The sequence below is a fragment of the Hyposmocoma kahamanoa genome, unplaced genomic scaffold (genome assembly GCF_003589595.1).
Source record: "Hyposmocoma kahamanoa isolate Upper Pololo Valley unplaced genomic scaffold, ASM358959v1 66, whole genome shotgun sequence".
Taxonomy (NCBI): domain Eukaryota; kingdom Metazoa; phylum Arthropoda; class Insecta; order Lepidoptera; family Cosmopterigidae; genus Hyposmocoma; species Hyposmocoma kahamanoa.
Genome location: NW_020653854.1, coordinates 941,465 through 962,008, shown reverse-complemented (window position 1 = coordinate 962,008; position 20,544 = coordinate 941,465). Strand labels below are relative to the sequence as shown.

Here is a 20,544-nt window from a genome sequence, read left to right as displayed (position 1 = left end):
GGGGACGAAATCCCAAGGTCCCAGAGTCAGGTACTGTCGGGTCGAAGGATTTTTTCTTTGTGTTTGATCTTCGCATTTAATATTTATTAATCATATTAAACTAATAAGTTATGTTAATTTTCTTTTTTTAATTTGTTAACTAGTTAAATCCTCGACCTGCATTGAACTAATGCGGTTTCTACTAGACCCGTGCCCACCAGTGGGACGTTTAATCGACTGATGATTATGATGATGATGAATCGTCTTGTTCGCGAGTCTATAAATTATAAAACCAATAAAATTACGTCACATTTGATGATTCTATAATGTCTGGCCAAATCTAAAGTTGTAATTCATATAAAAGCAACTTTCATATAAATACACAAATCAGGTTAATTTTTTAATGCAACCATACTCCAATAGCGTAATTTTAATTGAAAATCAATCAGTTGGTGTTACGATGTCATTACCATAAGTCATGTAGCTATTTCATGTTTAAATGCTACGCCGTAGTAATTCACTTTGCTGCTACGAATGCCAAGAAAAATAATAACGATAGAAAATTACCAGGAGAATAGAACCTGTTTTCTTTGAGTGAAACGACACTGCACACCTATTATGTAACCGTTACTACAAATGGGGTCGTTAGCATTTTACTCGTACCAACCATGATTTAAACGAAAAAAAAACAAAGTGGTACAGTGCGAATTTAGTACATAGATGTTGCGTAACACGATTCATGACAATGTTCTTATTAAATTATCATATAGATAATAAAGTGCGTCTTAATAGAGTATAGGCTTCTCAACCGCTCCAAGTATGGTTAGTTACGCCACGTACTCGCTATGTGTTCCAAATTATTATGAACTCTCGGATGCAATAATAATGTACACACTTCTATAATAAGATGTTTGTTGATATTAAATATTTACCAGGATTAAAACCATGGAAGATCGAAGTAAATAACCGACTTCAAAAAAAGGAGGTTCTCAATTTAGCTGTATGTTTTTTTTTGTGTGTGTATGTACGGCATTTGTGCACCTATTTTGATGATTATTTTTTGTTGGGTACCTCGGTATTTGTCCCATTTAAAGGGTGACAAACTAGGGGATGAATCCGGATTCGCACACTTTCCGATAGCCGATTTCAATAAAACTTGGCAAATAAATGTAATTACACGAACTTTTGAGGTCCGTTTTTTAGTACTCTGTACTAAGATTATTTTCTACATTCTTTATGTGTCAGAAGTGTATTTAGAAGAAAAGCTTTGTAATTGTAAATTAAAATAGAATTAGTTTCCAGGTTTTTCAAACTAACTACTAACTTTTTTTTTTTTTTTTCAAACTAAACCAATGTTTCGGGCCCTTTATAGGTCCAACCGTGGCCACGTTGGTCTGCTTGAAAAACAAACACACGCGACTTAGATAAAAAAAATATTTTATTATTTCGTTATAATTTTTTTACCTCTTATTTTTAATCATTCTAGATGGAAGTGTTGTACTCTGTATGTATTTTTTGAAGCTTAAGTACATATACTGCCATCCCAATTTCTGTTTTTTTTCTCTAGTAGTCAACAGTCCATGGTAATATACCGTTCAGCTCCTTAAGGAGTTTCTATCTGTGTTTTTTTTTCACAGATGGCGCTACGTGAAGAAACCGTTAAAAACCAAAAACAACACTCCCAGAAAAATCGCAGGGTCCCCTGGTTCGTTCCGTAACTTAATTGGCAGAGTATCTGACACGGATTACCTGAGGGTGCAGGTTCGAGTCCAGCCGGATCGAATTAATTTTTCTTACTTTTTTATCTTTGTTATAATAATTAAGACTCGAAATATTTAGTTGTAAATAGCTTTTATGGGTTTTAACCCGATTTAAGCCCGGGCGCTTGTCTATCACTGTGTATTGCAACTAAACATTCACAAACGTGATGTTTTACTACTTATTTTACTTCAAGTATGTAACAAACATTATTCTAAATCATCAAACATTTTACAACATCAAATCTGCCGTAGTATTAAAAAAATGTCGAAACCTTAATTACGAAGTTTCTGTACTAAAAGAACTCATCTTAGAATGGACAATGAGCTCAACATAGTTTATTGCGAAAAATGCTTTTAGTCATACATACATCCACGGACATTATTACCAACTTACATTTGCAGCCAATCAAGAAAACTTAATTCAAACTTTATACGAGCAAGACATTTATACACTCGTATACAACCAAATAAGTTTATCATTATTACCAACCTGCATCTGCAGCCAACCGAGAAAACTTTGTTAAAACTTTATACGACCAAGGCGGTTATTTACCTGCATATAAATAACCAGATAAATCCGCGTACATTCTCCATTGTGATCACATTACCTCAATTGACTTGAATACAAGTGAAATTATAGGAAATGGTGTCCCAACGAGAAACCTTCAGTTTGGCAATAACCGCGTAATAATGATCCATGAATGAAAGACGACATGGGTCTAGATTCCACACAAATTTGATTCAAAGTGTATTCCACGACATTTAAATTTATTTGAAAAGACCAATCCATAGATATTCTTGCTCGTTTTTCTTAGTTAAGTCAGCACAGTGTACAAGCAAGTAGCTTAAAAAATGACGTTTTCAAATGTTATTTATTTTACCTACGGAATAAATTATTCGTTTTTTACATGGTAGCCTAGTGGGAGCACGGTTGCTTTTCAATTCAAAGGTCCATGGTTCGAATCGGCATTTACCTACGACTTTAATTTCTAAGTTATGTTCATTTGTGTACGATTAGTAACAGAAGAAAAACATCTTGATAAAACCTGCAAGTCGAAGAAGGTTCACAACCCTTAGAAAACCTGTGAAGTTCCCGAATCGCATTGGACCAGTGTGGCGAACTATTGTTTAAACCTTCTAATTGAAATGTAGGATACGACAGACAACTACACCAATTGGCTGGTATAAGACTAGGAAATTCAATGGCACTACTTAAAAGACCACAAGCAATTTAGAAAAGTTCGTATCCTAAATTGGTATTATCGGGAATTGAACATAGGATCTCTTAATACAGCGCCCATAATGCTAAACGCTGGGTTACGGAGGTCGTCACCTGCATTGGATGTCGAAAATTGTACGCCACATTTGTATAGAAATGACTTCATTACTACGTAATGTATTTAAAGACACATTAGGTAAAATAGGCCTTGTACAAGCAATTTCCATATAAAATTTTGATTTAATGCTTTGAAAATCATCACGCGTTCGATTTTAGGGAATTATGTTATATTTAAATTGCTTATTAGTATTGTTAATCAAGCTAGATTGTAATTAATTAGTTACAAGGTTATATTTCTCTTGATAACAAATAAAAAATTGGTTTTTAAAATAATTTTAATTCATGATAATTTATTGCACAATATAATCGAGAAACTCAAATTAAAACTTGTAGTAAGTTCTTATGGGGTGACAGAGGGAAACCAGGTTTTTCCAATATGGTGATTTTATTTGACAACATATACAGTATGTACAACGTCGGTGGTGCAGTGGGAAAGGACTCCCCCTAATCGGCACGTAGTCGAGGTCCCGTACGCGCGTTCCAATTAGGAAGCGGCTCAGGGTGCAACAACTACGTGTTACGTTCTAAAGCACAGTTCCAATACGGCAGCATCGCTAGAAGCGTAGCACAGTGCAGTAGGTTCAACGGTAACGATCTAAAGCGGAGTTCCAAGCAAGGGAGCAGAGCTAGATGCGTAGTAAGTTGGATTCCATTCACGTTCGCATCGCCGCCAGTAGTCATTCCGCGAGGGAAAATCTTAACACCGCGAAGCAGAATTTGCTATTTCGACGCCAATGCCATCTAGCGGTGCGTGACGGAACTAATATGAGTTGTTGCCTGTTATGTGATTTTGTTACAAACTTCAATAAGACGCCGCAAACAGAAAATTTTTGCGAAATAATTCTACTTTTTTTTATGATTCTTTTAAGCTGACAAAATCAAAGTGGAATTTCATTTAGGTCGGTAATCTGTTCCCCGACGTAGAAAATAAATAAGTATCATTTTTAAAAACGCAAGCAAACTTTGATTATAACTTTGAAATTTTTGTTTAAATTATGAATGAGGTAAATTAAAACAATGAAAATTTTATTTCGAATTGAAAAATTCAACATACTAACCGGCCATGTTGAATAAGTAAACAATTATAAGATAATCTCAGTACAGAGTACTAAAAAAACCGACCTAAAAAGTAAAGTAAAGTAAAAAGTACGTGGAATTACATCTATTTGCCAAGTTTTATTAAAATATCCCCTAGTTCGCCACTATACAGAACTTGACAGATTAGATAATAAAAATCGGTTCTCACTACTTAAAGTATATTGAGAGAGAAAAACGCCTTGAATTGGAGAATAGCAAAACCAACCGTTAAAATAATTGCTCCTTAAGTACAATTTAGGCGCTATTTATAAAAATGAATGTTCATGCGTGATCAGCCACCTTAGAGGTCGATTATTTACTTCAAAATGAAATGGGACCACTATGGAGGTACCCCCTTTCCAACAAAAAAAGAATCGTGAAAATCGGTTCACAAATACCGGAGTTATCGCGTAACATACATACATATAAAAAAACATACAGCCGAATTGAGAACCTTCTCCTTTTTTTAAAGTCGGTTAAAAAGTCAAAATGCTGATTTTTTCATTTGTTTTTTTAACAACCGACTTCAAAAAAAGGAGAAGGGTCTCAATTCGGCTGTATGTTTTTTTATATGTATGTTACGCGATAATTAGTGAACCGATTATGATGATTTTTTTGTTGGAAAGAAGGTACCTCAGAAGTTGCATTTAAATTTGAGGAAAATATTCCACCTCTAAGGATGGCAAACTAGAGGATGATTGACTTTTCAGGTCGGTTTTTTCAGAACTCTGCACTGAAATTATTTTGTACGTAACATATATTTGAATTGTGGTGTTCCAATTTATGACGGCCCATGGCAGAATAAGAGCGAGGGCTATGTAATTATAATTAGCATAGTCCTCAGATGCTGAGTCATGGACCGTTTTGACATGCGTTTTTTTATTTTTTATTTCAACTTGAAGTTATTTTTACATATTGTTTTGTTTGAAATTCACGTAGTTTGCCTGTCAAATAAAGCCTATTTTTTTGAATGCGAATCGAATGCAATGAGTTATTTATTTGTTTATTATCCTATTTTTAATATAAATTATTTGAAACATATATGCACAGAAGTTAGTTGTTAATTTTAATAAACGTTTGTTACAAAACGTGCGTATTCATCAATACGCAACAGGTTTTGACCAATCAGCGTAACCGGCCCACATACTAAACTGACACACCTTTGACTGCGTCGACACACGTTTATCATCACTCACTGGCCACTGTATTAGGCGTAATACAACATTGTAACTGTACAGAAAAAACGCAAGTAAATAACGTTGTACAACGAAATATCTAAGAGAGAGCCATGACTTACAATTTTATCGTCCGTAGGTGCCGGTGGACAGGACATAGTGGAAAGTGATAATGTACCTCGATTCCATCTGTGCATGTCGAGTCTAAGATATCATCAACAATTTTTACCCCCAGACTATCTATCTGTCTATCCGTGGCATTGCATATATATTTTTTATTGCAAAAATTATTACGCATTTGACCTCCATCTCACCTGATGAAAAGTGATGAGGTCGACTATGTAGCATGCACACCTAAATAAGGCCTATTCACTCTCGCCTTAAAAACGTCTACGTTATAGTCTTCGGGAAGTAAGTCCGCAGACAGGGAAAATTCCACTCCCTAGCCGCTCGCCAAATAAATGTGGAAGCAAAATGCTTCGTACGAATCCTGGGGATATCCACAACACAGGGGTGGAACACCAGCCTACGTCTAGTCCACCGGTGATAGAAAGGGCAATGCGGAATCAAATCATGCAATTCCTTCGCATACTCTAAGTGATATATATCCTGTAGAATACCGATAAGGAGGTAACTTTACGGCGATGTTCAAGTCTCTGCAGCTTTGCCTCTACTGAATAATTATGCAGAGTAGTATGGAAAGGCTGACGCGGTTGGAAAAAGCGAGAGGTGTAGTCTTTGTGTAAGTCTCATTTTCTCGTCCTTGACTTGTATGAGAGCCCTGATGATGACCTGGTCGAGGCTTATCATTTTCTGACGTATTGGGAACTGCTTTAATTTTTAGATAATAGAATAGGATACATTTACAAGAAATGGCACAACCTCTCGTTTCAAGAATTTTGATGGGAGTGTGTACGGACCGAACAGATATAATAGTGGAAAAAAAGGAATTCGAAAACGATTCTAAATTTAAAAAATAAATGGCCAGCAACTAGAAAAGAGGATGATAAGGTGAGATGGCGATGAGGGAGGTCAGCATTGTGAGGTTTGTCAGAAGCGTAGCAGTAACTCATTGTCTTTGCCCACAGTAGAAGACAGGCGTGACGTAATGAAAAATAATATGACATAAATTATTCTATTCTACAGCTGAAATGACCTAGACGTGCAAAAATAAATGTTAACACCTTCATTAGGTTTCGTCACTGGCGGACAGCATTCCACGCAACTGCGGTTAGTGGTCACCTTACAGCCCATTTGCGCTAACTTGTCAATTGGTGCACAAGGCTCTTAAAATGTGCACTGTCATTGTATATTTACTTGGAATTGTGTCATAGGTTCGATATTTAAAAGGTGCTCGCTTTAACATGAGTGGATTAGATCAACGGTCTAATAAAAATTGCGTTACAAATACGAAATATTAGTATTCAATACCTGCCTGCATAGTCGAACGGTTTCCACGATAGTCTGTCACGCAGAGGTCCCGGGTTCAAATCCCGGGCCGGGAGAAATATTTATATCGCCTACATTTATTTCTCTCGAGTGTAATTTGTGGTTGTCTATATGTATGCCCATGGCACCCGCGATACAGGGTTTTCCTAGTGCCGGACTATGAATGTGTGCGTTATTATTTGTTAATGTCGTGTCCCGCAATCATTGACTTGCAATTATATGGACGTCGGGTCCGCGCTAAAAAGTGTCCGAACTTATAGGGCGTTAAAATCGTATATAGAGCGTCATTTACGCTTTAGTCTTCGTTTGTTCGACTGACAGCGAAGCAAGCAAAATTAGACAGTACTGCGATGACATTACAATTTGAATTCAACGTTTTAGCTTTCTCATATTCCTTTACATGTCACTACGTTTAAATAGGTTGACTTGGGACATTTTTTTCGTGGTTTTTGTATTAGACCCGTCGTCCATTTATTTGTAAGTCAATGCCCGCAATGCTTTGATGATGCCAATAATTGTCATCTTTACGCAAGAGAGACATTGTCTCAATCTTTTTTATGGTATGAAGTGACGGGACAAACAAGTGGCGTATAACCTTGTTGTCGCAGTGATCGCAACGATCTTGACTGCGCCCTTCATCCTGAGACATAAAGTTGACAAGGCCTATGTGCCTGTACTTTCTTTCACCAGCATCCTTACCCTTCAAGACAGGAACGCAGTAATGCTCACGTTACTGCTTGGCGGCAGAAATTGGTGTAAGGTGGCAATGCATCCCCGGACGAACTCTTTCATAAGGAACTCTATTACTACTGCAAGACCGATATCAAACTCCACTCATCCCAACCAGTGTGGTCGGGAAGAGGGGAAAAAAATCCACTTGTCCCCGCCACGAAGGACGGTTGGTAGGATCTAGTGGAACAGGCCGTTTTAGCAAGCCATCCCGGGGTGTAAATTATAAGGGAAGTAGGTATTGTTCGTGAATGACTATCAGTTTTACGCAGATATATATGTGAAAGTTTTTAACCATTACGGGCCATGGCAAAATAGTTCTTATTATAAATACTATTCGCTTTATAGTGCATCTGAGCCGAAGACCTATTTGACGAATTCGTCTTTTATTAACATTGCGTGTAAAAATATGTATAATTGATTTTTTTTTATTTTACCACAAACTAATTTTATTTCTTAAAGTGTTTAAAGTTATGCGGACACTACAAATTTAAAATTCATCTGGCAAACACTGTCTTTGTGAGCTATGCTGTATTTTTTAAATAATTGTAACAAAATACAAACGTTAATAAGGAAAAAAAACAAGAAATTTTAAATTCAACTCACAAGCCAGGGTAGTGTTTAAATAATGTGTAATGTAAAAACAAATTGCCGATATTCGACAAGCAAATACAAAAGTACAAAGTCGTAAGTAACAAGGCATTTATGGGAATGAAGTCAAGTTTACGTAGGGACAAAAAAAGGTTGGCTTTTAAGAAAATATTGATAAATGCAAGTGAAGCAAGAGACATTTACCAGGTTCGTATAAAGTGGCATTTGATAAAAGCATTTTCTAATAATATCGAGTGACGATGACGGAACGAAGTGGGCCTGGTGGTAAGCGACACGTCTACTCACAACAGTTGCTGTGCCACTCATAGTCTTAAATTGCACAGACAACACAAACCTCATATGCGTGTAGTTTCAACTATTCTTAAAAACCGGAACGCAGTAATGCCCACGGTACTGCTTGGCGGCAGAAATAGGTAAGGTGGTAGTAGCTCCCTGAACAAACTCTCTTACAAGGAGCTCTACTACTATTGTACGTGTCGATATTATAAATATAACTTTTTTTAAAGAATCGTCGAAATCGGTTCACAAATATGCCCGAGTAATCGCGATCCATACAAAAAACAGTCGAATTGAGATCCTCCTTTATTGAAGTCGGTTAAAAAGAAAAATCTCAATTTATCTACTCATATTAATCACAAATAATGCATAATTAAAACAGCAATGTGATACACACAGTTGTAACTATTCATCAAGTAATTCGGGGTCGCCAAAGAGTTGAATAAAAGACAGTGCAAAAAGATGTTGCAAATTGCACCAAGCTCCAAAAACTAAGCTATTTTCAAAACTATCCAAATATTACTTTACAATCCCGTACTTCTGTTCCACATAGATATATTGATAGTAATTTGCACGGGATAGGCAAATTAAACTCTATCAGTAGCTACACAAAGTACATATCGATTTCTAGGTTTCAAGATTATCATATATAGGACATAAAAAACCAAATATACTTAGATATGAAAAAATGATTTCATTTAATATAGATAAAATACATCGAATTAAGTATTATCACTTATATAGTAAGATGTGACAAATCGAGATAGGAAATGAGTGTTTGGAAACGCGTGTGCCACGCTGTGCCGGCGCAGGCCTACTTCGAGACGAGTTTCCCAACGGAAAGTAGGCGAGCAGCCTTCGCAAGGCTGCGGATCCGGAGTCAACAAACCCTTACACATCACTTCACTCCCATTTGTATGTTCATTTATACAATTTCTATATTATTTACATTACAAACAAGGGCGGTACCACTAGTAATGAAGCTAGAACTTTAAAAATTTATAAAAAGAATTTATAATAATGCCCGAATCTAATAGCAGGTTACCTTATCTATTTCTACTAAGCAGTAATGTGAGCATTACTGCGTTTTGGTTTTGAAGGGTAAAGGTGCTTGTGAAATTACAGGCAAATGGGACTTTTTCATTTATTTCTCAGGATAATAGACGCAGTTGCAGTAGTAGAGCTTTGCGATTCAAAGCTCTGAGTAGCAATGCAACTGTTACGGACAGGCGTGTCGCTTACCGCCAGGCGCACGACTTGTTCGTCCCGTCACTAAAAAATTAAAGATTGGAAGATCCCAGTTTTGACATCCATTACCGTGGATTATTATAATTTTAGCTATCCAGGTCCTTTTACGACAGCCATGTACTCGTCAATATGGTAATAAACATATTAAACATCCTATGAACACGGATACGGAGGCTATAAACTTAAAGTGAAACTCGGGGAAGTGTGGCGCTTAATCGTCCATCTTGAAAGTGAATCTAAATTTCAAAGTGAATTAAAAAGTTCTGAAATAGAGAATTGATTTTGAATATTGCACAGGATACCGAGATTGCTACACTTTAAAAATGAAACTAAATTTTTCGCACTTAAATCGCATATATTTGTTTTTTTAAAACAGTCAGTCGTGACCTAAGGAGTTGTAGGGAACCCGATACGTTGGTTTTTATTGAAAAAAAACAAACATACGCGACTCAGATCCGAAAGTAGTTTCATATTTAATGTGTACAGGCTTTTAAATTTTTGAATGAATATCCGACTAAAACTATACTTTTTTCTGTTTGCTTTAAAAGCCAACAGAACGTATTACTGACCTCTAAAAGCTACTAATCAATAGAAGAGTTCTTTTGAGATAGAGAGCTGTAAGGATTATGAATGTTCTATCACTCGTCAGTCACCTATAACTTCTAATAGATTATATGTATATTTAGTATTTTTTTAATAACGTTATTATTAATGTTTAACACTAACGCTACAACACAAAAATATCACTATTAATAATTCACTATTGCATTTAAATAAATAAATCAAGAAAAAAATTTTAAAAAAAGACAAAGCAAAAGTTAAACAAAAAATAAAAAAACAACGAAGCAAACATAATCCGATTACAAACAACCAAGTCAATTTGAATAAATGTCATGTGTGCGGCTGTGGCGCATGTAATGTAATAGGATCCACTCAGCTAATGTCACAGCCGAGTAAAGACTGCTACGCTGATATTCAGTGGACCTTAGAGATTAGATAAGTCAATGTATACTTATATATTCCTTATACAGGGTCCATGTTTCTACGAAATACATTTCCCTGTGCTATTCATGATGCAATTACATTTAAAAAAAAAAGAATTTTTAAATGAGACGGTTATAGAACAGGCATTACTACTTTCCTACAACAGCCAATATAGAAGGATTTATAAATATAGTTACAAATTACTTCCCATTTGGTCTTTAAAATTCTCCTTATATAAATAACAGATATTTACAGATAAACGAACAGGTATTTTTTACAAAAAAACATCTAAAAGGCAGTATTTTCTTAAATAATTGACTGCATACTTGCAGTTGTCATTATTTTAATGATCCTATAGTCTTCGCGGAAGTCTAGAAATGGTGAAGATTTCCAATTAAACTGTTTCTCTGGTAAGTTAACAAAAATTCATATTAATTAAAACTAGTAAATAACATGAATTATCGTTTTACTTTTGTTAATTTTCTTTATTCACGATTGTCTCTGAAAACAAGATAATTGTATTACATTAAGAGACCACGCAAACAGAGCCACAAGTCAGGGTGAAAAATGTCCTCCCTTTTCACATTCATGTCGCATAACAGTTCCAGTGCCACTCAGAGTTTTAAATCGCAAACCATCTGATGGGCGCTGCCACTGCGCTCGTCACCCTACTAGGAAATCTAAGACTGCGTTTAAGCAGCAGCAGTAAAGACTTCGAGAGAAGTACTGCCATGTTACGCATTTCTGCCGCCAAGCAATAATGTCAGCATTACTGTGTTCCGGTTTTCGAAGGGTAAGTGCTGGTGAAATTACAGGCACATGGGACTTGCCAACTTATGTCTCAGGGCTGACTTGTACGTCCCGTCATTTCATCCCACCTCTAAGAGTGGCAAACTAGGGAATGAATCCGGTTTTGCGCACTTTCCGTTAACCGATTACATAAAACTTGGCAAATTATCATTTCACGAACTTTTGAAGTCGGTTTTTATTTATAAAAAAGTTACAATTACTTTCTATTTCCTTTGAAGGCGTTGATATCTCAAAACGCAATTATCACCGACGTTCGAGTTGCACTATTGCACAATAGCCATGCACCTCATGGTGGCCTGCGCCCGCGTCGATGACTTGTGACTTTGACACACTTGCCGATCAATGGATATAATACCATTTAATTCATAAACCAAATTCATTTACAAAAATAAATTACATTCATTATTTTTTGCTGTGTCATTGTGCAGTTAAAATCAAACAAAGAATTTATTACGTAAACGTAATAGAGACCTTTTATGACTACCTAAAAAGGTTAAAGTTATTTCTTTTTATAAAGAAGTCTAAATGAAACCAAGTAAAATTAAATTATACGTTACAATCTAAACACGATTTGTTTATAAAGAGAATGTTGAGACTATTGTCCGCCACGGTGACAGACCTTTTCCAAGGGCTGTGAAACTTCTTTGACGAAATAGTTTCACCGTGTTTTTTTCGCCGTCAGCGTGAGGTGTGTTGCTAGTAAACATTCACAAATGTACGTAACTCAAAAATTAAAGGTTTCTATACCGTACATGCCGCCACAGGGAATCGAACCGTGGATCTCTCAACTGAAAAGCAACCTTTCTCTCATTGGGCTACCACCGCTCTAGGGCAAAGTCCCAACTCGCTTCGGGCGGAGATTTTAGACTAAACCCTGCCTTAGAAGAGATCCGTGTCTAGAAATCGATGTTTAGATTTCATCTGTTGTTGATAAACTTTGACGGTGCGACCTCTTTCATCGTCATCCCTTTTTATCACCCTTGTCTCTGCTTTCTAGCCATCTGCATGTAAAATTTTGGAATATCCTTCGAAAGTTCTCCATTGTAATCTTAAATCTCCGTAGTCTATTCTCGTTGGACACCTGCATTCGTCTCGAGGACGAGCGTGGTTCGTTTTATCACTTGGATTTACCGAAGGTCAATTGCTTATAGTCTCTGTGTCCGTGTTCACAGGATGCTTAATCTGTTTATTACCATATTGTCGAGTGCATGGCTGTCGTAAAAGGACTTGGGTAGCTAAAATTATAATAGTCTACGGTTAATAGATATTATAATCTCAGTACAGAGTACTAAAAAATCGACCTCAATAGTACGTAGCATTATATCAATTTGCTAAGTTTTATTGAAATATCCTTAAATTCGTTACTATACAGGACTTGACATCGGAGATAATAAAAAATCGGTTCTCACTACTCAAAGATAATTGACAGAAAAACGCATTGAATTGGAGAAATAGCAAAATCAACTATTAAAATAATTGCTCCTTAAGAAAATTTAGGCGCAATTTATAAAAATGAGTCTTCATGCGTGAACAGCCACCCTTAGAGGTGGAAGATTTCGTTCAAAATGAAATGGGACCACCATGGAAGTACCCCCTTTCCAAAAAAAAAAGAATCATGAAAATCGGTTCACAAATACCGGAGTTATCGCGTAACATACATACAAAAAAACAGTCGAATTGAGAACCTCCTCCTTTTTTGAAGTCGGTTAAAAACCGGAAGCTGACGAAGTACCTCTACAAAGTCACGAACAAAAGGCTGATGCAACGTGTTGGTCGAAAACGAGAAGTATTGAATAACATCAAAATAAGGAAACTAGAGACCTATTATAATTAATAATCCAAGGCAAAATACAAGGAAAGAGAGGTGTAGGAAGAAGGAGAATATCCTGGCTCATAAATTTACGCCAGTGGTTCAATAGGAGCTGCAGTGTCCAAAGTTCGTATTGCAATCATGACCGACGATATGCATTAGAAGATGGCACATGAAGAAGAAGCAAGTACCTCTTGCATAGTCTGCATTTTTTATCATACCAAGTGACGAAACAGACAAATTGTGCGCCTGGTGGTGAAAAATCCTATGTGCCTGTAGTTTCACCACCATCATTATGCTTTAAAACCGGAAAGCAGTAATGCTCACGTTACTGCTTGGCTTTGCTTAAAAAAAAGGTGTCAAAATTTTAGATTTGTTATTTATTTTTTAACACAATATACTAGTTTCTACTTAACGTTCATGTTATTGTTATAACACTCTCTAAATTACACTAAAATTAATTTTTCTTTAGTTCGACTAAAGAAAAATTGATTTTAACTCATGTATTTTGTTAAAAAAGTACATAAAACAGTTAGCAATTTTGCCGCACCTTTACTTAGAAAGCCGCACGTGCATGCAGACGGATTTTTTTTTTCTACATAGAAATTGATTGGAACTATACTGTAAGTAACCCACACACGTTACATTTTCGTATATTTTGAGATGAAATTAATTCTCCATACAAAAAAACTATCAACTTTTCAAGAAATTATACAAGAATAAAAGTTGTTAGGTATGTTATTATCTATCATACAAAAAACAATTAGCTCGATACTCCACAAGTTATTCCTATGTCCAAGAATTATCAATTTGGGCCCACTGTGCGGCGCTACGTGAGCGGGGGTTTTAATCTCATGATATCGAAGGAAAAACAAAATATTTACAAATCGAGTTTTTTTTTAAATGTACTTAAATGATATAATCCAAAATTATTAGATATATTAGTTCATTACTTGCTTACATATTTTGCCTTTGTATTGAATCGATTCGCTTGGAAACCACACTGACATTAATCGATACAAAACTCGTTATACGCATCGATTTTCATACCACCCTAGTAGTAAGGGAGAGTTTACAGGATTGCAAGGTGGGTATTGTGCGGAGTTCCCTTTGTTTTGCATCTCAAAATAATTTTTACATCGAAATTTTCGATCAAATTATCGATTAGTTTTCTAGTATATTGTTCTTCTTGTTTAAGTGTAGCACCAACCTATTGTGTTTTTTTTTCTGTTTGGCCCAATGGTTGACTGGTAGAGAATGCCTTATGGCATTAAGTCCGCCATTTGTACTTCAGTGTATTGTACAATAAAGTTTAAATAAATAATAAATTTCCACTAAGTATGGAAATATACCTAATTCCGTATTATTTTACGCCTATAATGTATCCGCCCACGATTTTGGGCAGTAATGGGTTAAAACCCGGTTAAAATCCGAGCGGGTTTATTGAGTTTTAACGCACTGCCTATCTCTGAGTGAGACTGTGGCCAAGCATGCCTTTATTTTCCATAAAAAAGGCAATCTTCGTTCAAGTGAGTTCGCCTTTGAATACTAAAGATTTACAAAATGTACGAGACGCGTAAATATGCGAAGCCTTTAGGTTTTTGTGAATGATTAATGAATAATGTAAACAATATAAACACTGGATTTTTTGTTTCGCGAACCTAAGTATTTGATTTTTCAAACAAACCAAGTTCCGAGCTACTGTACCTCAATCGCAAAAACCTCGAAATCTAAACATTCATTTATAGACCACCAATAGGCTACTTCAGCCTATTTAAATTTTTCTTTAAATGACCTTTAAATAGTCACTAAAAAAATCTACTTTCTGGAAGTGGCAACAAAAGTTTCCGAAAATACGATTGACCTACTGACAAATGCAAAATAAGTTTAAATTTGAAAAAGCGAGATTTTTGTTTAGTGACGAATTGTTAAGTCAACGTGTGTTATAAGACGATATGTACATTAAGGCATAGGTTTAAGTTTAAGATTTTAGATAGGAGATATATTCATGTAAATAAATTTTGAGATATAGCCAATCGCATGACCAATGGCAGCGAAGAATTCGTGTTAGCAAAAAATATCCTTCAACGTCTAAATACAAAAATGATTCTATAAAATCTAAAATCTGACACGACTGTAATACTAAGAACAACACCAAAATTAGATAGAATAATTAAGCAATATTTTAGTAGCTGTATCGCTTCTTATAAAAGAGATTCTGCCGCCAAGCAGTAAGCGGAATGCAGTAATGCTCACATTATCGCTTGGCGGCTGAAATAGGTAAGGTATATCCCTGGACGAACTCTTCCACGAGGAACTCTACTGCTACAGCTACTAAAAAAACTGGGTATTCTTAAGACAAGTTTTTCTTAAGTTTTTCAAGTAGTGTTTTGTGCTATCACAACGTCTCAAAGGTATTTACGTTAAACTGATTTCGATGAATTCTAACACGGTTTACAACCTACAACCTGTCCTTAGAGGAGATACCTAGCAGTGGAACGTACATCCGTTGATTGATTAAAACGATGCATAAATTATGTTGAACAACTTATTATCTCCTGCGTAAATAAAGAAGCCATCGTTCTTCGAAAGATAAATAATTAATGAGGTAGCGAATAGTCAAAAGAATGCAAGATGTTCTTGAAATAAGCATAATCAAACAAATAATTTAAATAAGATTTTTTTTTAAATAAGATACTTTGGCATTTTGAAAACTGGTTTCACGTGTTTTATAGTTTTATAAATATTGCGGCGCAACCCTTGAAAGATCCGTAAATTTCGTAGACAAAGAAATAGCAAACGTCATAGCGGAAGAATTGAAATTTTTAAAGGTTAAACCTTGAATTTTGATTTTGACCACAAGCCTTCGAAATTCCGAATATTTGTTTACAAAGGTTTTTGTAAACATGATGTCTATTGGCTACAGAATACCTGTTTGGCTATAAGCTTTACTATCATCACGTCTTCAAGACATTACAATATAATATATAATAACTTTTAGTCGGATGCAACCCGAGAAGTTGGCGAAACGTCGTCGCCGGGGTGAGGGACTCAGGTTCGAGAACAATACGTGCCGTATTATAATGCGAGCTGAGAATTTTACAACTTCTCCAAGGGTTGTGAGCTTTTTTCACACGCTTTTGTTACTTTGTTTTCTTTCACAAATACGTAAATTAGAAATTAAAATGTTCCTATGGTATGTAGATATGGTGGGAGATGGATTCAAACCATCGATCTCTCAATGAGAAGCAAACGTTCTTCCAATGGACTATAACAGCTGTAACACTTTCAACAGTCCTACATAATAACAATGTGCCAGATAATCTCACCGGTTACCACGATCTCAAACTAGGGAATTCCCTGTACCATGACTACCAGAGCAACAAAATCAACTCGGAGACCCAGAACACGATGACCAAAATCAATTTATGAAAGTTATTTTACACACCAGCCCACATACCGTTAAACTCATCTTCCAGCAGAGCAGGCACATATTTATCAGCTTTATCAAACTAATCAATATAAAAAAACTAAGTCTAATTTGTTTGAATGATAAGTTAAATTACGTCAATCATAGGGTGAATTCTAACATTTCTCTATTGTGTACCGTAGACATGATGCACTAACACAGAATGTGTCTTGAAGCGAAGTATGTCATGCGACCTTGAACCCTGCGTATGTGCAGAAACACGGGACTCTACCGTCTCGAAATAGCATCACGTTCTCACAAGATAATCTCGTAATGGAAGAAAGCCAGTTTTACATTTCAAGGTCGCTTATTATTGCCAACTATACCGATATGAAATGTTCTTCTATACACTCACAATTGTATTTAATTATATTTTCTTTAAATACTCACTCTATCTTTATATCGTTGATATACCACCCGTTAGCTTTGCTTCCTCCTCTACATTCGCGGGCGGTTTGATAAATATGTGACAATAAGGTTCAATAAAAACTTTTTTCTGAATTTACTTTTATTTCTTAATTTAGATCGCCTTGCTAAGCACCTGGTGTTACTTTTTTAAAATTAAAGAAGAAAATTACATTTTTTTTAAATGGAGAAAACGGAACTTCGAGTATTCCGTTTCTCATCTGCAATCAGTAGGGCTAGCACGACAAGGCGCGATTTGCGCGAAAGCGAAATAAAGCGCGGAATCGTTATACATAGCATAGAATAGAATAGCAGTATCTCGCGCTTTATGTCGCTATCACGCAAGTCATTTGCGCCCTGTTTGTGCTAGCCCTACAGAATATCAAAACTTGTCGAATTATTACACCAACTTTAGCCGCACCTTCCGTATTCACCAGATTTGGCCCCATTAGACTTTTCTATCTGATTTTGTTACGATTTACATCAAATGAGGAAGAGAAACAGCTGAAACTGTGGCTTATTTTCCAGTTTGACAAAAACTAATTTTTTTATAGTTTCAAGAAGTTAGAATATAGCTGCTCAAAGTGTATAGAATCAAAAGAAGATTACGTAGAAAAATAAATCATAATTTAAAAATAAAATGTTTTATTTTCTTCTCAAAGTCACAGACTTATCAAACCGCCCTCGTATACGCACGCCACTGTATTCTCTTTGAAGTAGGCAGATCGATTGCCAATTTGGACCTCTCCGAACCTCCCTTACTACACTTACATTCATCTTCTCTTGCAAGCCTCTTATTTTCATATGCACTCCAACCTTTCAAAGAACATTCTCGATTTCACCTGAGAATGTCCTTCGTGGCCGTCCAACAATCTACCAATATTGCCTACGGTTGTGTCGGGGAATGTACTTTAATGCAGAACAATAATATTGTAACTTGCAGCGATTAATTAGTATACAAGTTGAAAATGAACGAAAATGATGTCGTCGTCTGCGTAGCGCCTAAGGGTCACTGCGAGTATAAAGCGTGCAACAACACAGAGGACGACAACACGTCCATATAAATACACGAAATGAGACCCGCCGCGGTCCCGACCCAACCCGCAATCACGCCCGACTCGTGCCCGACCCTCATCCGCTCTCTGTGTGTTTGACGCTTAAGCCTAGAGATTGTAAATTGAAACAACCAATACAATTCGTTCTTTAGCAAACAACAATGATCCGTTGTGGTTTTGCATAATTAATCTAAATACTTGAAAAGAGTAAGACTCACTGCTCTAATATCTTCATATATGCCATTAAGGTCGTCTTCTAGCAGGCGATAGGGGTCGACGATCTGTGTGCCGTAGTCGGGGAGCGAGCCGGTGCTGGTGCTTTGCAGGCTGGAGGCCAGCCGGCGCGAGAGCCCCGCGCCCACCGCCGCTGCGCTCGCACCCACGCCGCTTGAACCACATGCTGGACCGCATGACGATACTCTCTGCAAAAATAAAAAAATACTATAGAACCATCAACAAGACCGAGGATAACACACACTAAGTAAAACAGAATGTGTACGTGGGTCATTTCAAAGAAATTCTGGAGAAAGCGTCAGCAAAGAGAGAGAAGCCCTTAAATTAGGAGTTATTACTGCAAAAAGGTAATGCTAATGCAAAGGCCATATATAAATAGGATGCGAACACATTTCTCGGAGTCAGGGTCTACAGATCACAGAAAAAATATGGACAAGAGAATTATGTAGAGGGTCTCCACAATTTTTAATAGCAATAGACCTCCTTGTGAAAGAGTTCGTCCAGGGAACTACTGCCACCTTACCTATTTCTGCCGCCAAGCAGTAGCATTACTTGTACATTACAACGGTTTTGAAAGTTAAGAGAGCTGATGAAATTACAAGCATATGAGACGGGCTTAGTGGGAATGCCCCGCAGATCTTTGCAGATTAAAGCTCTGAGTGGCACTACAACTATTATGGACAGACTGTGGTACTTTCCACCAGGCGCGCGACTTGTTTGTCCCGTCACTTGGTATCATTAAAAAAAAATTAGGTTTTCTCACTCAATCACGGCGATTGAGAGTGAAACAGACAAACCAACTATCTGGGACGACTCTGCCCAATATTAGTTAGCTGCTTTGAACTCAGTGGGGAGAAAAGTATAGAGACTTATTAGTAACGACTCTCTTGAGGAGACGAAGCTACAAAATCTCGACTACCGCACAAAAATGGCCTGCTTGTCGGTTTTCTATTGAATACATTTCAGAGAGCACAACTTTTCAAATCAGTTTCATCTTTACCGCTCCTCCTTCTGTCGATTACGAAGAACACTCCATCTTTATGTCGTTGATATACCACTCATTCGCATGAAGCGCTCTGTTTCCTTCATCCTAATGCGTACGGCAAAGGACTGGACTACACTAAAGGCATCTGTGTTTCCGGAAAAGCACAATTTACAGGGCCATTCAAGTCTAGACTCACATCACATCATTGCTCAACAACAGGTAAGACTGTGGCCAGCGAGTATCTATTATTTATAAAAACAAAAATATGATTCGGTAACTTATCAAAACAACGTTGTACTCGTTTCAATGACCAACCTTCACAAATCACCAATAGTCAAAGGTCACTGGCGAAGCTTTTATTAAGAGACTGCATCTTGACCTTCGTGTCCCGCCAAGGGAAAAGGCACAAAGGTTGACCCTCAATACACAATAGATTATTTTATGCTATTAAATTCTGTGTTTTACCTCATACGGAAGACTAATTTCCGTACAATTTAGATTCAAACGTCAGTTAGCTATGAATTGACAGCACATAAATTAAAATATGTTTTTTGGTAAAAATAAGGCAGTTAAAAAAATCTCATTTGTGACAACATTTCAGAATAGCATGGTTTACATTAATAATAGACTAGACATAATTGGTAGTTGATTAATACCTTCTCAGCCATCCGTGACCATGGAATAATCCGGATCTAAATTACATATATTTTTTCAAATAATAAACCAAGAGTAAACAGAGTAGTGGTCTATTGCCACGCCGACCACCCGGGCTCCAGCTCCACCCAAATACTGCATTTCTAAATACATATCGCCACAATAACTTATTAACGCAATCCACACATGAAACAGCATGTTAGTGCAAATGAATAAGATGTTTCCCAGCTGGAATTAACAGCGAAATGAAATTTAAAAATTCATTGATGCCTTCTAAAGTACGAAGCTCTCATCATATACGATGTTAGTGCCTTACAACGAAATGAAGTAAAGTCACCATCTGTAAGCTAACTACTCGTCGAGATCAATTGAGTGCGCCCAAACACGATAGTTTTTCAATAAGTAGTTGAAGGGTTGGGTAGTCTACAGACTGTTCTGGTCACAGCATCAAATCATGATTATCATATTATAGCAATATCATCGGATTTGCATCG

The 20,544-nt window shown here is 36.5% G+C and overlaps 1 protein-coding gene across 1 annotated transcript in view; it reads right to left on the bottom strand.

The window, feature by feature from the left end:
• The window catches only part of LOC113231831 (decaprenyl-diphosphate synthase subunit 1), a 140,491-nt gene that overhangs the window by 57,688 nt on the left and 62,259 nt on the right, over window positions 1–20,544 (bottom strand). Inside the window, exon 2 of the mRNA XM_026466364.1 lies at window positions 18,396–18,618. Within this exon, the coding sequence (XP_026322149.1) occupies window positions 18,396–18,618 (223 nt within the window). The remainder of the gene's footprint in view (window positions 1–18,395; window positions 18,619–20,544) is intronic.